At 40.9% G+C, this 23,625-nt stretch overlaps 1 protein-coding gene across 1 annotated transcript in view; it reads right to left on the bottom strand.

Moving 5' to 3' along the window:
• The window catches only part of PDE4D (phosphodiesterase 4D), a 460,927-nt gene that overhangs the window by 148,991 nt on the left and 288,311 nt on the right, over window positions 1–23,625 (bottom strand). Inside the window, exons 3-5 of the mRNA XM_026649103.1 lie at window positions 18,270–18,306; window positions 8,803–8,876; window positions 2,741–2,790 (exon numbers count right to left, since the gene is read on the bottom strand). Coding sequence (XP_026504888.1) covers window positions 2,741–2,790; window positions 8,803–8,876; window positions 18,270–18,306 — 161 coding nt within the window. The remainder of the gene's footprint in view (window positions 1–2,740; window positions 2,791–8,802; window positions 8,877–18,269; window positions 18,307–23,625) is intronic.

Genomic DNA, 23,625 nt, shown 5'->3' on the forward strand with positions numbered 1-23,625 from the left:
AGAGATCTGTTGCCCCTGTAAGGGGTCAATATACAACAGTTTGCTACTTTAATTAGCGTTACCAAACAATTCAGCTTAAACACAACATTGGATTAGTTTTGATTAAAAAATACAACCTTTTTTACTACAAAGAGATAGATTTTAAGTGAGTACAGTTATAAGGTATTAAAGTCAGAAATGGTTACAAGAGAAATAAAGATAAAACACTTTCTAGTAACTAAAACTTAACAAACTAGACGTTGTTCAAGGTAAAATCTTTACCACTTGTTCCCAGCAACATTGCTAACTAAATTCTCAGGTCAGGATGTCCTCCCAAAGTCAAAGGGCTGGTTTCTTTGTTGTCTTAGGTTAAAGAGATGGGGAGAGAAAGAAAGAGAGAATACCTGGGGTGTTTTTTGTCCCTCACTTTTAATCCAGTCACCCTTTGAAATGCATTTTCCTAAGGGTTACCCCTAGATAAAGTTCCTTCCCACTGTGAGGATGGAGACATGAAGTCTCATGGTGAAAGAGTTTCCACGTTGTTGTTGTTTAAATGTTGTTTAAAATTCAGATTGATCTGTTCCTACCCTCCTTCTGTTGCCAAAGAATGGCCACTTGACTGGTGTTTGTGTAACCCACACACCTTCTGGATGTAGTGTTCTGTCCCATCTAGTGGCACCAAGACCAAGTACAGAGAGAGAGAGAGAGAGAGAGAGAGAGAGAGCCTTAGCTAACAGACTTATGGCTTTTGGCTCATGCGATAGAGGCTCATGCACTAAGCTCCAGAACCCCTAGGTTCAATCCCGATTGCCAGGGTCTGTCAGCGTTACAACTGGGGGCTCATCCAGGATTTCAACTGGGAAGTCTCTGAAGCTCGGGACACGCTTCCTCAGCTAGGGGAAGTATGTAACCCACACACCTCCTAGGTGTGGTGTTCTGTCCCATCTAGTGGCACCAAGACACCTCTCTCTCTCTCTCTCTCTCTCTCTCTCTCTCACACACACACACACACACACACACACACACACACACACACACATTAATGAGTCTGTTCTACAGGCTTTTAGCTCATGCGATAGAGGCTCATGCACTAAGCTACAAAGGCCCCAGGTTCGATCCCACCCACACATGACTGGGGTCTGTCAGCATTACATTTGCCAATCAACTTTGATGACACCTGGCTAGAGGAGTTAGTCTGTCCTTTGTCTTTGAGGAACCGGTTCACTCCCTCTCAGGACTTCTCGGGTAAATACATGTAAGTCATAATTTCAGCTTATGTTCATAACTTTACATATAATGTTGTTACGCACATTTCACCATCTTATTGATGGTGAGTTATTAGTTTTCAAATGATACCTCAACAAGGCATATTTTGTACAAATATTATTACAGTAGTGTGTAGGGTGTGAATATAGGAGTGCTTTCAGTCACAGTTATCAGATATTTTCTTTTATTATTAGGAATTTTTCTGTGCTACAGACTTTCTGAATTCTTGAATCTATGGGAAGGGGCCAAAGTTTCTGGAAAAAAAAAAAAGAACCTGAAGCCTATCTCCTTTAAAGGCAATAGAGTCTGGATAATCAAAGTGTGAAAAATGGGGAAGACCTGTAATTAAAAATAAGCAGAATAGCCATCAATAATATAAATGGCTCACGGCTGCTAGCATGAAACCAACCCCCAATATTATCTCTTCAGAGAATGCACTACAAGGGGTTATGGTTACAGTTGTCATGGGGAACAGTTACAATTAATGAGAGATCTATGCAGCTAGTTTTTTTCTCATTTGTTTAATTACCATGCATTTAAGAATTTTTATAAAAGAATCTTAATTGTGGATGATTTTCCACATGTAAAGAAGTGGATTTTAAAAAGCCTAAAAGTGAAAAGCTGTTCAATCAAACTCTGATCCACATGTGTTAAGCAGGAAGCAGAGCTGTGCATAAATTGTCATGAAATCAAGAAGCGAGGTGAGCATTTGCAGCATCAGTGAACATCAGTCTGACTTCCAAGTGCTGTGGAGGAATTTAGACTTTATGAAGGAAACCATGCAGAACACAGCAATTTTACATTATTTCAACCCTAAACCAGGTCAAACTTAGTGGTTTTGGCTGAGCTTCACTTCAAGTATCAGGATTCACTCAAACTCTGAACTCAAAGTGCAACTCAATGAGTATGAACCCATATGAACAAAACAAGCAAACAAAAAATGTTGAACAGGAAACTTTAGGCTCCTAAGTCACTTACATACTTTTGAAAACTTTCCACTATCTACACTGGGTACTAAATCATACCCAGACATTGCCTCAGTGCCTGTAGAACTCCACTTTCCAATTAGTAGGTCAATTTGTTGCCTGTGCCTCTACTACATTTCAGTGCATCAATTTACCAATATACAATATTACCAGATAGTCACATATGGATACACGCAGAAGAAATGGAGGACAAAAGACCATGGTTTATTGACATTTCCACCATCTCAAAAACAAAGTTTTGGAATGAACTCACATTAACACCAAGGATATATCTATATCTAGATATCCATGTCTAACATGACATATCACTGGAAAGAATTAATTTGCTATTTGTGGTAAAAATTAGCCAAAACCTTATTTATAAAATAACCCTATGGATGTAAAAGAATATATTGTTTTTATTTCAAAAGAGCCAGACATTTTTGCATTACATTTTCATTTTATAAATAATTATTCAGTTTCAGACGACCATTATACTTTCACTTTGTGCTTATATTAATCTCTCTTACCTGTTATAGTTGCTTTGTTGATGGATGGTTGGTTACACATGGGTGACCGTCTGACAATGGGAAAAAAAGGCATAAATGTATCAAGTTTGTATATTAGTGCACTCTTTAAACCATTTGTTTGAAAACACTTTTATTTGAGAGATTATTTTGGGTTGGAATGTATAGAAACTGACAAAAATAGTTCATTCAGCGTATATACAGATGTGAACAGAACTCACAAATGAACCTCATATTATTTCACAGCTTGCGAACTCCAGCATGGGAAGTTTACAGGCATTACAACTGCACTGAAAAATTGTGCTTAAACACAGTTAACATTTACTTACATTTAAAAGGAGTGGTAACACATTCATTCAACTGTAGAGTTTTTGGGATGGTTGCAGTGAATCCATACCCAATCCCCATTTGCAGTGACATGCTAGTAGATTCTTTGGAGCTTCCAGAATTCCAGGAGACCTGGAGTGAAATCCCATCCCCACTGAAGTCAGTGATTCACACTGTGATTCACATGGACTTCAGTGGAGCCAGAATTTCATGCCCCTGATTTGGAAATTGAAGGGCATTGACCATGACATTAATTTAACCCTCTTAGTCTACTTGGCTATAGAGTGTAGGGAAATGTGGAAAGAAGCATAAGGAATTATAAGAATGCCATAATTAATTATGAACCTGGACCTAGAGGGAATATTGAAGCTTGGGTGTAACTGAGACCATAGTTTTTAGGTATATTTATGTTCTTTAATACCCTGAATTCAACAAAGCATTCAGCTTGTGAGGTAATTCCATACCTATTCACCAAAGCACTTAAATAAGCATTTAACTGTAAGTATGTGAATAGTTCCACTGACTGCAGTTAAGCACAGGCTTAAATGTTTTGCTGAGTCAGGGCCCAACTGTGCTTTAGCTGAACAGCAAGAAATTATGAAGCAGTAAAAGTAGTGAACAAACATGAAAGGAACTGCAATATTTGGTTACAGAAAGTCCCTTAATAAAGAGAATATTTCTAAAACAATCTAAAATATTGTTGAGTTTTCAATTGCTATTGTGCAGTATTTTCAGCCATTTTTTATTTGCTACACATAGAATCTGCCCCTTAGTGTTTTATTCTGCAGATCTTCTTTCATGCTTTCTCTGGTAACTGGGATGACTATGGGGGCAGATTTTCTGACTTGATACACACAAGAAACAGAAATGTCCCCTACCTCACCTACTGGGGATACCTTCAGTGTGGAGGAGTCTCCAGCAGGCACAGGGTTAACAGAACCAACTTCCCCGCGGCACAGGGCTCATGTGGGTAGAGGGGAGGATGGAGAGAGGGAAGGACAGAAGAAAGGAAGGAACAGAGAGTGGTGCACTCCAGTAATGGTCTACCAAGAGACCATATGCCAGGTGGTGCCAGTTAGACCAGCCCCCAGGCTGTTCTAAAATGAGCCAGAGCTGGGGAAGAAGATTAAATAGCTCTCTGACAAGCTCCACATTTTGCTGTACCCAGTGAAATCTGGGAATCTGCCCTATATCAGAAATTGCTTAGAAAGAGCATATTTTAACTGTTGTATTTCTACAAACCATAACTAGTACAAACCCCCAAAGTCCTCAGAGAGATCCTACAAATCTTATTAAATACTATAAAATCTTGATTCATTCCCTTAGCACCCTCCATCCTGTGCACTGAATGAGGCAGGGCTCCTATAGAAAAATTATGTGAACCTGTAATTAGAGACTGAAGATTATATGCATCAAGATAAAATAAAAGTACAAAGGGGAAGGAACAGGCAACCTTAATTCTAGTATTTCCTAATTTTGAATGCTGACTATACAACCAATATATGTTCTGTTAATTTAATTTTTTTTAATCTAATCTAATATAAATTGTGTGAAAATTCCTACTGCATACAATAAGGTAGACCAGTCATATTGGTATTACTTTGATATTAAATTGGTACTAATATGACACTTTTAGAATACAATTTAAATAGACAGCATTCTAAAAAGAAACTGTTTAACGTCAAATCCCTCACATTGGGATACTACAGCATAGAGACATGTCCCCTGGCTGGGGGATGGCAGTAGCCCACCTTGCATGAATCAACAGTATGTAGGAGAAGGAGAATTCTGAATTCAAACAAACTAGGCAAACAGAGCTCACTTAGCCTCTTCTGGCAAGGCTGTCTAGATTCTAGAAGAAGGAAAACTCTCATTTCAGATCTGAGCAATCCAAGCTCACTAGCCTTGAAAGGCAAGCAGACTTGGGTGGAATCAGTGACACCTGTCCCTAGCAGGCCAGCTGGCTATGCCATGGCATTCCCATGAGCTGGACAGGGTGGACTGGCCTAACAAGCCATTACATTTGAAACTCACTTATTATAGAAACAGTACAAATTGATTTATATGATTTTTACCCAGGGTTAACAAATGGAAATGGATTTTGGATAATGGCTAAACATATACGTATTGTGAGCCGGAATGTGAGAAGTCTATTTGCTCTAGGCCAGACTAAACTAGTAGTGGAGGAGTTAAATTACCAGTTCCCTTGCTGCCATACAGGAGACATATTGAGAGGGTACAGGAGAGTTGACAGTCGGAAAATACTTTGAATGTTCAAGTGGACAAGTGAAACACAGAGATGGGGTTGCTTTAGTAGTGAACAAGAAAAAGTTATTTTAGTGAACAGCTGGAAACTGGCATTTGAACAGATTGTCACAGCAAGGTTTACTGCTGCCTGCAACAAACTATGCATAGCTATGACCTGCTGTTATGCACCAGAAAAGAAGCAGAAGAGGAAGAGAAGGATGGATTTTATCAACAGCCAGACAGCATTGTCAATGAGATTCCTGATTATGATATGAGTCTAATAATGGGAGATATGAATGCAAAGGTTGGTAGCAGACATAGTAAACAAATGAATAGTGTTGGACCAAACAGCACTGGTCCATGTTAGAGTCTACAGAAGTGCAGAGTGTGGCAGTGATCATGAACCACTAATGAGAAAGTTTAAGATTAAGTTTAAGTCCAGGGAAAAGATGGGTACTAGTGGCACCAAATTTGTTGTTGATAAGTTAAAGGATAGCTCTGCAAGGAAGGGATACAAGGTGGCACTTGGAGGGCATTTCACGCCATTAATTTGTGATTGTGAAGACATTTCACCATAGACTGCATGGGAAATATTCAAGAAAGTGATACAAAACACAGTGGGTGAAATTATTGGAAAGCATAAGCAAATAAGGAAAAGCCGAACAAGCAATGAAACACGAACATTACAGGAAAGGTGTAAACAAGCCAAGACTGCTGGGAAAGCAGAAGAATTAAAAGCATAATGCAAAGCCATTAAGATATCACAAAGAATGGACAAGCAGAAGTTTTCAAAAGAAGAGGCTCAAGAAGGCTCGACATGAGAAGGCATCACGAAAACAAAATATGAAAACAATATACAAAAAGCTAAGGTTGTATGACAACACAACCAAGGCAATAACGCAAGCAATAAAAAGGCTACTGGTGGATTGACAACAAATGCCAAAAAGGTGTTGGAAGTAGGGAAGAAGCCTTTTGACAAATAGCTGAACCTTATAGTTCATCCAGATGCAAGCATTCTAGATATGCTAGATGAACAGGGCAGCGTGCAAGACAGAATACAGACCAGCACTGAACTACCATTAGAAAAAGAGAAAGAGGAGTGAAGCAGTTAAAAAATGGGGAAGTTGCAGGAACACACAATATAACAGCTGAACTGCTAAAAGCTAGCAAGACAAATGCTATCTAAGTACTAGAAAAAAAAAACAAGAAGGTATAGGAACAAGAGGAGATAGCAGATGCCTGGCTAAAGGCAATACTTGAACCAACTTTGAAGAAAGGAGATCCTGGTGATCCAAATAATTATAGAGGCATAGGCTTATTGTCAGTACAGGGAAAAATCATGACAAAACTACATCAACAAAGTAAGGACAATTTTAGAGGAAGTAGTGGTGAGAAAATACAGCAGCTTCAGACCAGGCAAAAATTGCACCAGATACTCATGCTCCAATAGTTGATGGAAAAAAAGCAAGAATGGGGATTAAAGATGTTTGCTGTTTTCATTGACTTCAGTCAGGCTTTTTGATTTAATTTGGAGGGAAGCATTAGAGAAAGGAGCAAAATCCTATGAAGTTCCAGATAATATGATTGCAATTATAAAAGCTATGCACAAAGAATCATGTAGTGCCATAACAACTGGTGGAAAATTTAGCAACTGGTTCAAGTCAAAGTTTGCTGTAAGACAAGGGGGCATGGAAGCATCGTTGCTTTTCATCTATTCTTAAACTGAATATTAAGAATGTTAGATGAGTCAGAGGGTTGACATTGGATAATCTAGAGTTAAGCTCCTCAATTTATGCAGATTATGTACAACTGGCAGACACGTTTGAATTAATTATGATAATCTTTGCTACCTTGGAAAATTGGTGTAGTTGACTTGGACTTACAATAAGCGCCGAGATGAAGTGACTGCATTTTGGAATAGGGACAATAAATGTCATAGTGATGAAGTCATAAAACAAGTACAACAAGGAGTCCGGTGGCACCTTAAAGACTAACAGATTTATTTGGGCATAAGCTTTCGTGGGTAAAAAACCCACTTCTTCAGATGCAAGGAGAAACCTCACTTCTTCCATGCATCTGAAGAAGTGAGGTTTTTTACTCATGAAAGCTTATATCCAAATATATCTGTTAGTCTTTAAGGTGCCACTGAACTCCTTGTTGTTTTTGTGGATACAGACTAACACGGCTACCCCCGATACATAAAACAAGTAGAATCTTATGTGTATCTAGGAAGCTTAATCAGTGCCAATGGTTCCATCAAAAATGAGATTAAAAGGAAGTGTTCCTTCGCTACAAGTGCTGCAAGAAATTGATGAAATTATGGAGTGATAAAAACATTACGTTTGGTACGAAAGTGAAAATTTATCAAACTAGTGTACTAACTATATTACTCTATGGATGGAAGCAGCTGCATTAAATGAAACAGACATCAGAAGGCCAGAGGTAGTAGAGAAAAAGGGCAGGTGTAAAGTGGAATGATTTTAAGACAAATGAAGACGTTAGAAGGAGAGTAGGATGTGAAATTAGGGTATTGGCTACAATTGAAAATATTATGATGATGACGACACTGCAGAAGACCAACAGTGATAGAGAAAGAAAATAATGCAAGCATGATGACGGTCAGTCTGACCAAGAAGCTGACTACCAACTAGATGGCTGGACGTTGTTTGCAGGGACATGACCAGGCAGGGCTTAATGGAGGAACAAGCCAAGGACAGGAATGAATGCCAACACTGTTAACTGCTCCCTGTGTTTACAAAGATGCTCCAGGATGAAAGAGTGTCAAATTATTTTAGAAACTAACAATGCACTATAAACAACTTCTATTTTGTAAATATAGTGACAAGAAACCCAAGTTCTAGTCATAATTTACAACATTAACCACTATCCAGAACTCTTTAATGGAATTACAGCTGTATATTACATTATTTCTTTTTTTGTATGTAAAACAGGTTCCACTGTTGTTAATTGAGACCATATTTCTGTAGCAATGTTGGAAAAAAAATGTTGTATGTATTATTTCAGTTATATAATCAGACTTCAATAGGTATGTTAATACTCGATTACCATATATTTTCAAACAAAGATTTCACTGTCCTGGACTGAATAGGCAGAATTTTAGGGTAAGATCCTGCTAGTGAGTTGCCATGGGTGGTTCACACACTTGGTGGATACAGTTGCAGGATCCCTTACACATGACTAATTTGATGCAAGTCACAGATATTAGAAGTTACTCCCAAGTTTAAATAATCACATTGTAAGTAAGGTACTGCAAGAGAAAATGATGGCTGTTGGCTTAGTTGTAATGTTTAACACTGTTATTTCAAAATATTAATAGAAAATTAACTGGTCATATAATTTGATATCATTTGAGGCTTTTACAAGTCTAACAGCACAGGATGCACTCTGAAATCTAAAGACATCGCCCTGAATTCTAACATTTAATAAGCACCACTTCAGAAAGTTCAGAGGGGAAAAGAGTCTGCACTCACTTGTTGGGTGCCCGATCTGGTAAGTTGGTTAATGCAGCAAAATTATTCCGTACAGTACGCAGGCTGGCCAGCACCTGGAACAAAGAAAGATGTTTCATCTAAATTCTTGCATGTGATACTGATTTATTGCCACTCCGCTGTGTTAAAGGCAAAAGAAAAACGCATTACAAATGGATTATAAAAAGTTTCCAGGCTTGTTTTAATGTCTGAAGAGTGAACATTATTTAACAATAAATCTTTTGTAAAACAAGAACAACAGTTTATTGCTTTTCCCCCTTCACTAAACAACTCATTATTTGTTTAAAGACAGACTTATTTGAAGAGGAGGAAAGTTTTTCACAGAATGCAATTTAACTCTCCAAAATGACCAAAAAATAATTCATGTTTTGAGAAGAATGGCCCACTAATACCTAGCACTGCATAAATAAAAATGATTACATGATTTTCCATTTGCACAGCAGCGAGCTTTTACATTTTACATCCAGTTTAAATAAAATGTAGTGAAAAAAATTACCAAATTCATATGCCTTGCCTATATGAACACTAACAAATGTGTATAGAAAATGCATTTAGTACAGTGCTAGACCTGAATATAAACAAAGGATAATGTCTAGATTATGGGCACACTTGGACTAGAATGAGGCATGGAATGAATATAAGAGAAAACAAAAATTAGAAGAAAAGATTTGCTGCTTTTTAAAGGAAGAAAAAAAGAATAATCAGAAGAGAAAATACTAGATAGAACTGAAGGGAAAAAAAGAGTATGAAGATATTGTAGAAAGACAGGGTGAGCTGGAAGTGAGAAGGGAAAAAAGGACTAAAGGAAAAGAGAAAAGGTAAAAATAAGGAAAGATACATGCTTGACTTTATAGTGAATTTATATTTAACGTTTATAACCTTCTATTCTACTCTTCTAGCAGATATCCTATATATCCTGTCTGTGGAGGAGGGGTAGAAGGGAAAGGAATGTGGTGGCTAGCTGTATTTTGAGTAACTATGCTAAAATGGATAGATATTTATCTTGGACATATAGTTACATTATTGATTATCTCTAGGGGACAGATTCTGGCTGCTCCTGTGCAAATGGTGAGGATGAGGGGAGGGAACATGGAGCCCTTCCCTAGTTGTGCAAGGGACAGCCAGAATCCCACTCTTTGAACTCCTTGAGTGGAAAGCGTAGCAGATCACAGCACTGTGAATATTGCTTAACACATCAAAAAGGCCACCACTTCTTTCCCAAACAGTGCACTAGGTGATGTTCTGAGAACAATGATGGTGGGGGAGATGCATGCTATACTCCCAGAAAGGTACTTCTCTATGTGCTCCCCTCAATCCCTGCCAAAGCATTCTACAGCACCCTGCAGGCAGATTGCTTCTGGCATCTGCTGCAAATGCACCAGATCTCCACACACACCCTTACAGTGGCTACCAGGGGTCGGCAACCTTTCAGAAGTGGTGAGCCGAGTCTTCATTTAGTCACTCTAATTTAAGGTTTCACGTGCCAGTAATACATTTTAACGTTTTTAAAAGGTCTCTTTCTATAAGTCTGTAATATATAACTAAACTATTGTTGTATGTAAAGTAAATAAGGTTTTTAAAATGTTTAAGAAGCTTCATTTAAAATTAAATTAAAATGCAGAACCCCCCCAGACCGGTGGCCAGGACCTGGGCACTGTGAGTACCACTGAAAATCAGCTTGCGTGCCACCTTTGGCACGCGTGCCATAGGTTGCCTACCCCTGGGCTACATGTTTAAAAGTAACAAAACATTAGTTATTAACTACAGTGAATTATAGAGTTAAATAATTTTAATTCTCTTGTTTGCTAATTATCTAAAAATATTTATAGTTCTGGCTTTTCTGTTTGTTTTTCCTTCCAATCGGAATATTCCCGTGTATAAAAAACGACACTTGTGTGTAAGTGTTTGTAGGATTGAGGCCTACAGGGGAAAACCAATTAATAAAACTTCACCTCTCCCTTCTAAGTGAACACACCTCTGCTACACAAGATTTAATCACTGAATTCAAAATCAAAACATAGGCAAATGTGTGATCATGCAATGAATGATATCTGCTATGCCTATTTTTAATGTATCATGCTAGACTACTACAGAAATAGATCAGACCTAACTTTTAAAATAATTCCAAAGTTATTTTATTTTTAAAACTGGAATCCATAGAATAAGTTAATTACAATAGTTTCATTACATTAAAATATGAAAAAACAAATAAATATCCTAATAATAATGATATATTATTTATTGTTAAAATATTAAAATATTATTAGGTATGGGCCAGATTATGCACTACACGGCATAGTACTCTGTTCTACCTCCAATAAAAAAATAAGTGGTTGGTAGGCCTTGGCCTTTACTGACTACCTTTAATAACAATTGAGCTACCACCACCAAGTGGCTTACAGTTACATGAAACAAAGCCTCCTGCACAACTGAAGCAATTAAGGAAGCCAGAAATAAACTCAGATCTGTTTCAAACTCCATCACCCAATTTCAATAGTGATGACTACATTAACTAAAATTATTGCTGTGTTATTTGCATAATGAAAATGTATCTAACAAGAAAAAAAGAGCTCTTTCTGAGAAACATATAACAAAGGTAAGTGGGGGGATGTGTGACTGGGATGATGTGTGTAGCTTATATAAACATAGAGTGCCCAATTCCAGAATCTTTATTAAAGACCCCAATCCTGCAAACTGATCTGCCTGGATAGACCCCTGTGCCCTCTCAGAGCCCTAGTGATGTCAACAGTGCTCTGCATAAACGCAGGGATTTGCATGTTCAAATCCTTTTGCAGGATGAGGGCCTAAATTTTTATTCAATTCTTAACTCAGGCAAAGTTCCCCTTTAAAGCCAACAGGTGTTTTGTCAGTCAACCTAACATAGGCTACGTCTTCACTACCCGCCGATCCGGCGGGTAGCAATCGGTTTATCGGGGATCGACTTACCGCGTCTCGTGAGGACGCGGTAAAATCGATCCCTGATGGCTCTACCGTCGACTCCGGAACTCCACCTCGACAAGAGGCGGTAGCGGAGTCGGCGGCAGCGCGGCAGCGGTCGACTTTCCCGCGTCCTCACCGCCAGGTAAGCCGACCTAAAATACGCAACTTCAGCTACAGTATTCACGTAGCTGAAGTTGCGTATCTTAGGTCGGAAGTCCGCTGTAGTGTAGACCTAGCCCTAGTCTGTCTACTTACTGTTTTCCTAGGGAGCTCACAACCTGTCTTATTTGAATGTTATATAGTTTAATTAAGATTGGCATAAAGATGTCTAGAAATAGTAAATTTGATAATGCATCAACTCTTTTCCAGTCCTAGGGTGAAAGTTTTCCTTACTGGGCCAATTTTTCTCCAGATATAACTCAATTCAAGTTAATAGAGTTACAGCTATAGATAACTTGGTCTAGAGAGAGAGAGAGAGAGAGAGTGTGTGTTGTACTGGATTCTTGTCAGGGGCCTAATAGGGCTAAGAGGAATATTGAAATATTTTTTGTTGCTATTTCAGCTGTAATTCCTTGTGTTCAGTTATTGTGGGAAAGCATTTGCAATTTGGCAATCTGAAAATGGTCAGGCTCAGTCTTTTCTCCTCCAATAAAAGGAGAACAGAGAAAACCTTATCGCCAACTCTCAAGAGTTTCACCCAGTGCCCTGTCAGCAGCATGGTTTCAGAGTATCAGCTTTTATGGTGGGTCATGAATGACAAGATGATCTCTAATTGGCAGGTAGGTGCCAATCCAGTCCTGACAGACCAATTTGGATCCCAGGTAAACACTGTACTATTGATTAGCTCACTGAAGTTCTCATAACAATATTTTATTAATATTCATTTTGTGACACAGAGTCATAGACTTTAAGGTCAGAAGGGACCAATATGATCGTCTAGTCTGACCTCCCGCACAACACAGGCCACAGAATCTCACCCACCCACTCCCACAACTAACCCCTAACCTATGTCTGAGCCACTGAAGTCCTCAAATCATGGTTTAAAGACTTCAAGGTGCAAAGAATTCTCCAGCAAGTGACCCATGCCCCACGCTGCAGAGGAAGGTGAAAACCCCCCAGGGCCTCTGCCAATCTGCCTGGAGGAAAATTCCTTCCCGACCCCAAATATGGTGATCAGCTAAACCCTGAGCATGTGGGCAAAACTCACCAGCCAGACTCCCAGGAAAGAATTCTCTGTAGTAACTCAGATCCCACCCCATCTAACATCCCATCACAGGCCACTCGGCATATTTACTGCTAATAGTCAAAGATCAATTAATTGCCAAAATTAGGCTATCCCATCATACCATCCCCTCCATACATTTATCAAGCGTAGTCTTGAAGCCAGATATGTCTTTTGTCCCCACTGCTCCCCTTGGAAGGCTGTTCCAGAACTTTACTCCTCTGATGGTTAGAAACCTTCATCTAATTTCAAGTCTAAACTTCTTGATGGCTAGTTTATATCCATTTGTTCTTGTGTCCACATTGGTACTGAGTTTAAATAATTCCTCTTCCTCCCTGGTATTTATCCCTCTGATATATTTATAAGAGCAATCATATCTCCCCTCAACCTTCTTTTGGTTAGGCTAAACAAGCCGAGCTCTTTGAGTCTCCTTTCATAAGACAGGTTTTCCATTCCTTGGATCATCCTAGTAGCCCTTCTCTGTACCTGTTCCAGTTTGAATTCATCCTTCTTAAAAATGGGAGATCAGAACTGCATACGTATTCCAGATGAGCTCTCACCAGTGCCTTGTATAACGGTACTAACACCTCCTTATCTCTACTGGAAATATCTCGCCTAATGCATCCCAAAACTGCATTAGCTTTTTTCACGGCCATATCACATTGGCGGCTCATAGTCATCCTGTGATCAACCAATACTCTGAGGTCCTTCTCCTCCTCTGTTACTTCTAACTGATGAGTCCCCAGCTTATAACAAAAATTCTTGTTATTAATCCCGGAATGCATGACCTTGCGCTTTTCACTATTACATTTCATCCTATTACTATTACTCCAGTTTACAAGGTCATCCAGATCTTCCTGTATGATATCTTGGTCCTTCTCTGTAATGGCAATACCTCCCAGCTTTGTGTCATCTGCAAACTTTATTAGCACACTCCCACTTTTTGTGCCAAGGTCAGTAATAAAAAGATGATATAAGATTGGTCCCAAAACCGATCCCTGAGGAACTCCACTAGTATCCTCCCTCCAGCCTGACAATTCACCTTTCAGTATGACCCGTTGTAGTCTCCCCTTTAACCAGTTCCTTATCCACCTTTCAATTTTCATATTGATCCCCATTTTTTCCAATTTAACTAATAATTCCCCATGTGGAACCGTAACAAATACCTTACTGAAATCGAGGTAAATTAGATCCACTGTGTTTCCTTTATCTAAAAAATCTGTTACCTTCTCAAAGGAGGAGATCAGGTTGGTTTGGCATGATCTACCTTTTGTAAAACCATGTTGTATTTTGTCCAAATTACCATTGACCTCAATGTCCTTAACTACTTTCTCCTTCAAAACTTTTTCCAAGACCTTGCATACTACAGATGTCAAACTGAAGGCCTGTAGTTACCCGGATCACATTTTTTTCCTTTCTTAAAAATAGGAACTAAGTTAGCAATTCTCCAGTCATACGGTACAACCCCTGAGTTTACAGATTCATTAAAAATTCTTGCTAATGGGCTTGCAATTTCATGTGCCAGTTCCTTTAATATTCTTGGATGAAGATTATCTGGGCCCCCCGATTTAGTCCCATTAAGCTGTTCGAGTGTGGCTTCTACCTCGGATGTGGTAATATCTACCTCCATATCCTTATTCCCATTTGTCATCCTGCCATTACCCCTAAGCGCCTCATTAAAGACTGAGGCAAAGTATTTGTTTAGATATTGGGCCATGTCTAGATTATCCTTAACCTCCACTCCATCCTCAGTGTTTAGCGGTCCCACTTCTTCTTTCTTCTTATTTATATGGCTATAGAACCATTTACTATTGGTTTTAATTCCCTTTGCAAGGTCCAACTCTACATGGAGTTTGGCTTTTCTCACTTTATCCCTACATGTTCTGACCTCAATAAGATAGCTTTCCTTGCTGATCCCTCCCATCTTCCACTCCTTGTAGGCTTTCTGCTTTTTCTTAATCACCTCTCTGAGATGCTTGCTCATCCATCTTGGTCTACAACTCCTGCCTATGAATTTTTCCTCCTTTCTTGGGATGCAGGCTTCTGATAGTTTCTGCAACTTTGACTTGAAGTAATTCCAGGCCTCCTCCGCCTTTAGATCCACAAGTTCTTCAGTCCAATCCACTTCCCTAACTAATTTCCTTAATTCTTTAAAGTTAGTGCTTTTGAAATCAAAAACCCTAGTCATAGATCTATTTTTGTTTATCCTTCCATGTAGTTTGAACTGAATTAGCTCATGATAGCTCAAACCAAGGTTGTCCCCTACAACTGTTTCTTCTATAGGTCTTCACTACTCATCAAAACCAAATCTAAAATGGCATCCCCTCTTGTTGGTTCAGCAATTACTTGGTGAAGGAATCCATCAGCTATCACATCCAGGAAAATCTGAGCCCTATTATTATTACTAGCACTTGTCCTCCAGTCTATATCTGGGAAGTTAAAGTCTCCCATGATCACACAATTCCCATTAGTATTTACTTCATTAAAAACATTAAAGAGGTCTCTACCCATATCCAAATCAGATCCCGGTGGTCTATAGCACATCCCAAGCACTATCCCAGGGGAGGCTCTAGTAGCTTTCTTCCCCAATGTGATTTTTGCCCAGACACACATTGTCTTATCCATTCCATCACTTCTTATTTCTTTACAGTCTACCTCATCACTGATATACAATGCTACTCCACCACCTTTACCTTTATTTCTGTCTTTCCTAAACAGCACATATGCTTCAATACCTATACTCAAGTCATGACTACTATTCCACCATGTTTCTGTTATCCTTATAATATCTGGTTTCACTTTCTGCACCAGTAACTCTAGTTCCTCCATTTTGTTACCTAGGCTCCTCGCATTGGTGTACAAACATCTTAATTTTTGCTGTTTGGCTTCGCTCACATTCTTTACCCGATTAGGCACAGACATTCTACCGCCAGTATCACCTATTAGACTGGTATCTACACTATCTTTCCTCCTTATGTCCATTCTCCTACCCATGGCTGTATCCTTTCTTACTTCGTTTTCTTCCCTCTCAATGTTAAAATCCGGCGTGGAGATTAACTGGACATCTCCCAACCATCTCCCCCAAATTCCTAGTTTAAAGCTCTCTTAATCAGTTGCGCCAGCCTCCATCCTAGAAGTCTATTTCCCTCCCTACTCAGGTGAAGTCCATCCCGAGAGAACAATCCTCTGTCCATGAATGCCTCCCAGTGGCCATACATCCCAAAGCCCTCCTTATAGCACCTGAGCCATCTGTTGATCATCATGATCTTGTCACACCTTTGCTGCCCTTCCCTAGGAACAGGCAGAATCCCACTGAAGATCACCTGAGCCTCGATTTCCTTGAGCGTCTTCCCCAGCCTGGCATAGTCTCCCTTGATACATTCCAGCGAGAATCTAGCCGTATCATTTATTCCCACATGAAGGACAATCAGTGGATTCTTTCCCGCTCCCGTCAGGATCCTCTTCAGCCTCAGGTCCACATCCCGTATCTTAGCACTCGGCAGACAGCACACCCTTCTGTTCTCTGGATCAGCTCTGGTTACAGGCCTGTCTATTCTTCTCAGTAAGGAGTCCCTAATCATGTAGACCTGCCTTTTCCTGGTGATGGTGCGATTCTCTGGTCTATCCCCTGTTCCCTCTGGCTGCAAGGCCTCTCGATTCATATTCTCCCTTGCAATCCTCTGCAACCCAACCTGTATCCTCCTGGGGCTCATATTTGGTGTTGTTATCTCCATTGACTCTTCCCCTCTTCCTACAGAACTAGCTGCTCTTCTCTTTTTCCTTGCCCTCCCACCGTCAGTGACCACCTGCTGTGCCCCTTCTTCATTTTCCAACTCCGCAAACCTGTTCCTGAGCTCTATTTCTCCTTCACTATCCCGTCTTTTCCTCTGCCTGGTTCTCTTAGTCACATGCTTCCACTGTCCACTTTCCTCACCCAGCAGTCTTCCTTCCATCTGCAAGTATGAGCTTTTTCCTTCAGCCTCCTCATGTCTTTGCTCCATCATCTGCTCGAACCCCCTTCTAAACTCAACCAGAGTTTCCACCTGCATCTCCAATCCTCCTATCTTTTCTTCCATCAGCTCTATCAGGCGACACTTCATGCAGACAAAACTCTTTTCAGGTACCCCCTCCAGGATCAGTTTCCACATCCAGTCATCTTCATTGTGTCTTCCACTGCTTGGGTCACTACCACTGCTGCCTCTGTATCTGTCATAGCCTTCCCACCTAAGTCCTATTAGTCCGGGAAACAAACACCACACCCCACAGCAAAACAAACCCCCAACAAGCACCATAACACTGCCAGAACATCACACACTCCCTTCACTAGGCTGTCTGTTCCTCTACCTGGTTCTCCTAGTCTTCCCCCCAAACTCCCCTTGCAAACTCCCACTCAAACTCCTGTTTACAGCTCTGTTTGCTGGCTCCTGTGCTGCATGCACAAACATCATGATAAGAAAATCTGGATGCTTAAACTGAAGGAGGACATTGTTCTTACTTTATTCTACTATGCCTCACCCTTCCTCTCATCTTTCATCTCCAATCACATACAGCTCCATGTGCTTAGTTCTACCCTTAGATACACAGAGGCAACTCTCAGTCACTTCAGTGAGAGATGCCCACATCTACTTGAGAGGAAAATGTGGTCCCAAGAGTTCAGAAATTCACCTCTGAAATACTTAACTATTGATATATCATAAGACACCTATATTGTTAAAATGTATCCATGCTTTATATTTGTTATAATTATATTTGAATTGATATTTTGTAAAACATAAAACCTAGTTATAAGAATCAAAACTAAATAATTAATATATGTGATTGTGTAAGTGAACATATTCTGTGGAGAATTATTATATATAAAAATACCTGCACATAAAGAGCTGAAAATGGCTAGTAAACTGATGATGACAGAGTATACTGACATTTTAATAGCAGGAGATCACAGTTTTGTCCTGTTGATGGCACAATAGCACTATGGCTTGATACAATAGTTGAGGAGAAATGAAACTAGGTTATTTTGTAGTTTATGTAACTGCTTTTTACTACAGAAATAATCAGGGGTAAACCAATAAAAAAGAGTTATAGGTAACATCTGTGGCAGAATCAGCTTGTTGACAATCTTTTTTCTTTTCCTTCCCTGAATCAAGCAAGAAATCTGATTTCAAGATAAGAGACAGGAAACAATGGGTATGACCGTGGGGCCCTTCAAATGTAAACTGTAACATAACCTAAAAATTAGATTACTCATCTTATTACTTCATATGTATATATGGTAAGTTGTGCCTACCTGAGCAAATGGTGTCACAATCAAGTCATCTCCATGTCTGAAAAATAAACAAAATTATAAATTAGATGTTATTGATGACTATTCTTATTGAAACTACTTTAAAAAAATCAGGACATAAATTAAGTCTTATAAATTACTTTAGTTAACCTCAGTCTTATTCCTCAACATCCATTCATCCCAGCTGCTTTAAAAATGCCTCTGAAAGGAAAACATTTAGCAGTTGTCCAATCACGTGGTGTCTTTTTGGGACCGCTGGAGAACCAGTTGATTTTTACGCTGCTTGTTGGACAGATGAACACAGACAGACAGGATGAATCAGCAAAGATCACATTCCCAAACTTCCATTTCCCCCCTTCTTTGAAACTAAACGGAATCTCTTTCATATAAGAGTTAACCAGGCATGCCTATGTGGCTGGTAGCACCCACAATTAGTTTTGGTGGAGGAACCCAGCCCACCTAAATATTGAAAGTGATTTGCATTAAGTGTTACTAACAGATTATAATTTGTGAGCATTGAACAAGCTAGTAACTGCAGATGACTGGGGACTACATCACAGACTAATAAAAACCTAGTTAAACTTTAAAACTGACTCACATATCTGAAGTTATATGGGAGTGTTACTTAATGTGTGCTGTTGCTGTAGCAACCGCACCCACACCATGCTAGGTGATGTAGACGCAAGGTGTCATAATGATGTGTCTTAGTGGAGGAGGGAGGGAAAGGGGGTTATCATCTCTTCAGTAACGAAAACTTCTTGTTAGAGGAAACTGGGTTATGGAATTCCCACTTCCCTGATGAATACAATTTCAAAGTTACACATAAACTACCACATATAGTCACGGCCTGTGTGCGATATTTTGCATTTAGTTACCAGAGGTACTAAGTAACCATAGGGTGAAGAAACTTGGAGGGCTGATGTATACATACAGTTTATCCATTCTTTAATTAAATTTTCACAAAACTGTGATTGATAATGAATATACTGTAATTAACTCATGACAGATATATACACAGTCCGATAAGTCATCATTTGAAATATTTTTCCCAAAATATGCTCCAATAACTATATATAAACTGCTGCGTGGTCTATGAACAATTTGTCTAACATTACTTTTATAGAAATAAGGGCTCTAATCCTAGAGTTATCTGGCACCCATGTTCTTTTCAGAAAAAATAATAATGCTAGCTTTATCCAACTAGCTAGAGCTAGGAGTTTCTAATTTTTATTTTATAAGGTAAAGAGAACAGTCAATAAAAGCCAGAAAATGATTCACAAAGAAATAATTTAATAATAATTTGTTTTTAATATGCCTGATTTATTGTGCAATAGATATGTCACACAGGTTATAGATTGCAGCTTTAGCACCTGAAATCATTCATCCAAAATTGTTACTGACAGTTTGTATTTTAATGTGCTTAAAATTTTAAATCTATTTTTAATAAGGGAGCTTTCCTTCCACTGGGAAAATTTAAGTATATATGAGAGAAAGAGGGAGTGTGTTTAAAAGGGGACTTTTCATAGTAATAAAAAGGTAACTTCTAAGGAACTTTTATGATTAAAATAGAAATTTAACTGGCATTTGATTTGCTAGAAAGCGACTGTTATTATTTAAACAACAAGGACCTGTGTGACATATCTATTGCACAATAAATCAGGCATATTAAAAACAAATTATTATTAAATTATTTCTTTGTTATTATTTAGACAGTGCCCACAAGATAGCAGGTGATTTATAGGTGTTGCAACATCGTGGTCCCAAAAAGCTCTGAATATAAGCAGACAGGCCCAGATCAAATAGAAATTAGGAGCCCAAATACCTTTGATGTTCTGGGACAGTGCAACAAAGGATGGGGAATAGGATGAAACAAAATTTGAGTCACCGGTGATGTCTAGCATACACTTTACTAGTTGCTTTTATTGTCATCGCTTGTATTAATATTTATGTGAATGGAAGAGTAGGTTTTAAGGGGGAAGAAGTGTGTATTTTAAGGGGGAGGGGAGTCTTGCAGAAGTAGGTGAAGGCATGCCTGACATGGTCAGGGAAGGAGCTGGCAAACCTCTTAAGGGGTCTAATTTATTTAACAAAAGGCCAAATGTGGTATGTAAACAAGACTTTACCCCACCATCCTAGCTGGGGGCAAGTGGGGATGAGTTCACTCTAATCTGTCTGCCCTACCTAAGTCCATCAACTTCCTCTGTCTTAGGCTCTTTACCGATAAGGCCCTCTTGACCTGGGACGAGCCCCTGGAGCCATGCATCTTGCCATCACCTGGAAGAGGGTTCCTTTTCTGGGTTCAGGGTCCCCACAGAGGTCAAACCATAGCAACTCTTCTATGAAACGGCATATAGTTCCTGTTGCTGTCTGGTAACCAGACAGGTCTCCCTAGGGGCTTGGCACTCATAGCTCTTCCTTCCTTTTCAGAACCTTCTGTTTCTTGGAGCACTCTTCCTAGGTTCCCTTTCCTGGTGAGCTCCCTAACCAACAGAGGCTGCCCTAGCTATAGGCAGACTTGGATGGAGATTTCTGTGATGGATGACGCTGGCAGGATGGATGGAACCAGCTGAGGTTCTGAAGAGCAGGATGGAACCAGACCAAGGATGGAACCAGCTGAGGTTCTGAAGAGCAGGAAATGGTTGCCAGCTGGGCTGCCAGGGAAGCACTCCCACCCCTTCCCCAGCTGCTCCCCACCCTCTGGATGGGCAAGATTGTAGCTGCGGCTCAGGGCTGCTCCTTGGCAGTACTGCAAGCATGGCTGTGGCTTTGGCCATAAGTGTCACTACCTGCCCGGCTCCATGTCAGCACCTAGCTCACACCTTCCACTCTGCACCTGACCTCCACAAGCCAGGCTGCTCAGGCAGCCATTGGCACCTGCCTTGGCCCCAGCTTCCACCCTGGACTTGCACTACGGCTGGTCCTTCAACTCCAGTGTCCAGGGCTCCCAGCAAGCAGCTCATCCAGAATGGTGCAGGTGGCAGACTGTGGGGGAGCAGGTGTGGCTGCTGTGCTGCATGGCAGGTGCGGTCTGTGGGTGTGAAGAGCTAGGCAGGGGGGTGCACAGGTGCTGGGAACTGGGGAGGTGGTGAGGGCCGGGGTCAGGCAGGGGCCAACGTGTTGGGCTGAGCTGGGCGTGGGGCCAGAGTGAGGGTGCAGGGACCATGGTGCAGGGACCACCCAATCTGTCCTGTGAGAAGGAGTTTGCCACACCCTATGTAAGGGGGATCAGCTTCCCCAGTCCAGGTAGTTTTGTAGAGAGTGGGGGCACCACCGTGCCTCTTAACTGGGGCCCTATGGGCTAGGAGCTGCCCTTGTTGGTGCCCAGATCCTGTTATGGTTGAGCTGAGCAGCTCCAAGGGTGCTGAGCTGGGGCTTGCCCCACCTTGAGGCTCAGGGAGCAGGTGTCAATTTGTCTGGATAGGACAACTGGGAAGGGTGGCCCCCACTGGGGGTATCACCTGCCCAGGGAGCAAGTCTTGGCTGCTTGCAGGGCCTTTCATCCTGGCCTGGCTCAGTCTTTCCAGGTGTCGGACTGTTCCCATCCGAAAGGGTCTGTCACTGGGCCCAGCAGCCTCTACAGCTGTAGGCCGGGGTCTGCCCCAACAGCTTCTGACCTAACTGCACAAGTTTCTGGGGGGCATTGCGGCAGCAGGGGAGGCTCTGAGGGTCTGCCACAAACTATTAAGAGGCGAAGAGGTGGGCAGACTGTCTTGAAGAGCCTGTGCTAACCAGCTCTCCTGAGGAGTCCCTCTCTTCAGGGGCTCCCTGTCTTCTGGAACCTCCTAACTGAGCCCTCATAACCCTTTATTAGACCAAGGTGTTCCTTAGCTAATTAACTGCCACTAGGCAATTAAGTACTCACAGATAGGTCTGGGTTGGCTCATTCTCTTTAGCAGAGCCTGTCACAGTTAGGCTGAATGCCTGACCCACTCAGAAGGCCAGAAGGTGACAATCACCATCCTCTTAATAACAGCCCTTAACACAGTTGAAGACTGTTGTCATGTCCCTGCTAGTCTTCTTTTCTCAAGACTAAACATGCCCAGTCTTTCTCTTCATTTCCATTCACTGTTGCATATGATCTATGTAACGTTCTTTAGTGACAGAGCGAAACAACATCTCATAGGGATGCATTGTGGCAAGGTCTCTGCTTGTGAATCCCCCTTTTCCTTTACTCCCCCACATTACTATTTGGGATCTCTCTTGCAAGGCTACACTCTAGTCTATATCTAGCCTACGTACAGATGATGCTTCTTACACTTCCAGACTGGGGGAAGTTGTGTTATTTGCTGCATAATAGCTTGCTCACCTCCTCTTCAATAAAACCTTCTTGCTTGTTTGGCCTTTTTACTGTCTGTGTATCAGCTGGAATCCCTGAATGTTCAAGTAAGCCACTCTCCTGTCTGTCTGATGTCAATCTAATCTATCTACCACTTGGGTCAAAAGCATATAAACAGCTGAGCATGTCCATAAAAATAAGCCCAAGCAGCATGTTTTTTGAAGGGTCTGATCCTCAGTGGGACCCTGTCACTAGGTGCAGAGGCACTATCCTAAAACCAATGTGTAAGGAGTTCTTATTAATCTATCCTGATCCCCACCCTTGGTGAGCTGAGTCATGGAAACAAAAGAGTTAGTTATAAAAGTTATCTAAGGTCATGGTGGGTGGTCAGTAATGTCCCCAAAATCTCAAGTCACTGCTGCCTCTACCCAAAATTGGGAGGGGAATTAAGAGATGCATCCTCTTCCTACTGCCAAAAGCTCCAGTCCTCTCATGGGTTAGGCTGAGATTTTGTCATGTTTATTTTTAGTAAAAGTCATGGATAGGTCACGGGCAATAAACAAAAATTCACAGAAGGTGTGACCTGTCTGTGACTTTTGCTGCTGCAGCTCCATGGTTTCCCCCATCACCATGGTGGCTGGGAGCTGTGGGGTTCCTCCTCCGCCCATGGCAGCTGGAAGCTGCAGGGTAACCATATTTCCCAAAGAGAAATCGGGACACCCCAGCCGTTTGCCCGAGGCGTCCCCCTCCCACCGTGCGAGGCTGTTGCTGGAACTTTGCCCGGGGGTTCCTGTCGCTTGTCGCTGCAGTCACCTGTCGCCTGCAACCCCTGGGGTTGAAGCAGAGATTGTCACGGAGGTCTCTGGAAGTCACGGATTCCGTGATTTCCATGACCTCCATGACATAAACGTAGCCTTACTCATGTATAACAAACATTCAGAGTGCCTCCCATACCTTACAAATGGAAAATACTTCAAATTTCTACTACTCAACTACCAAAATCCCTGGCTTCCCAAACTACCACCTGTCTTCCATAATGTAGTTATTGGCTGTCAATATAAAAATCAGCACCACATTAAAAAT

This window comes from Terrapene carolina, unplaced genomic scaffold, assembly GCF_002925995.2.
Source record: "Terrapene carolina triunguis isolate 2854851 unplaced genomic scaffold, T_m_triunguis-2.0 Scaffold69, whole genome shotgun sequence".
Lineage (NCBI taxonomy): Eukaryota > Metazoa > Chordata > Testudines > Emydidae > Terrapene > Terrapene triunguis.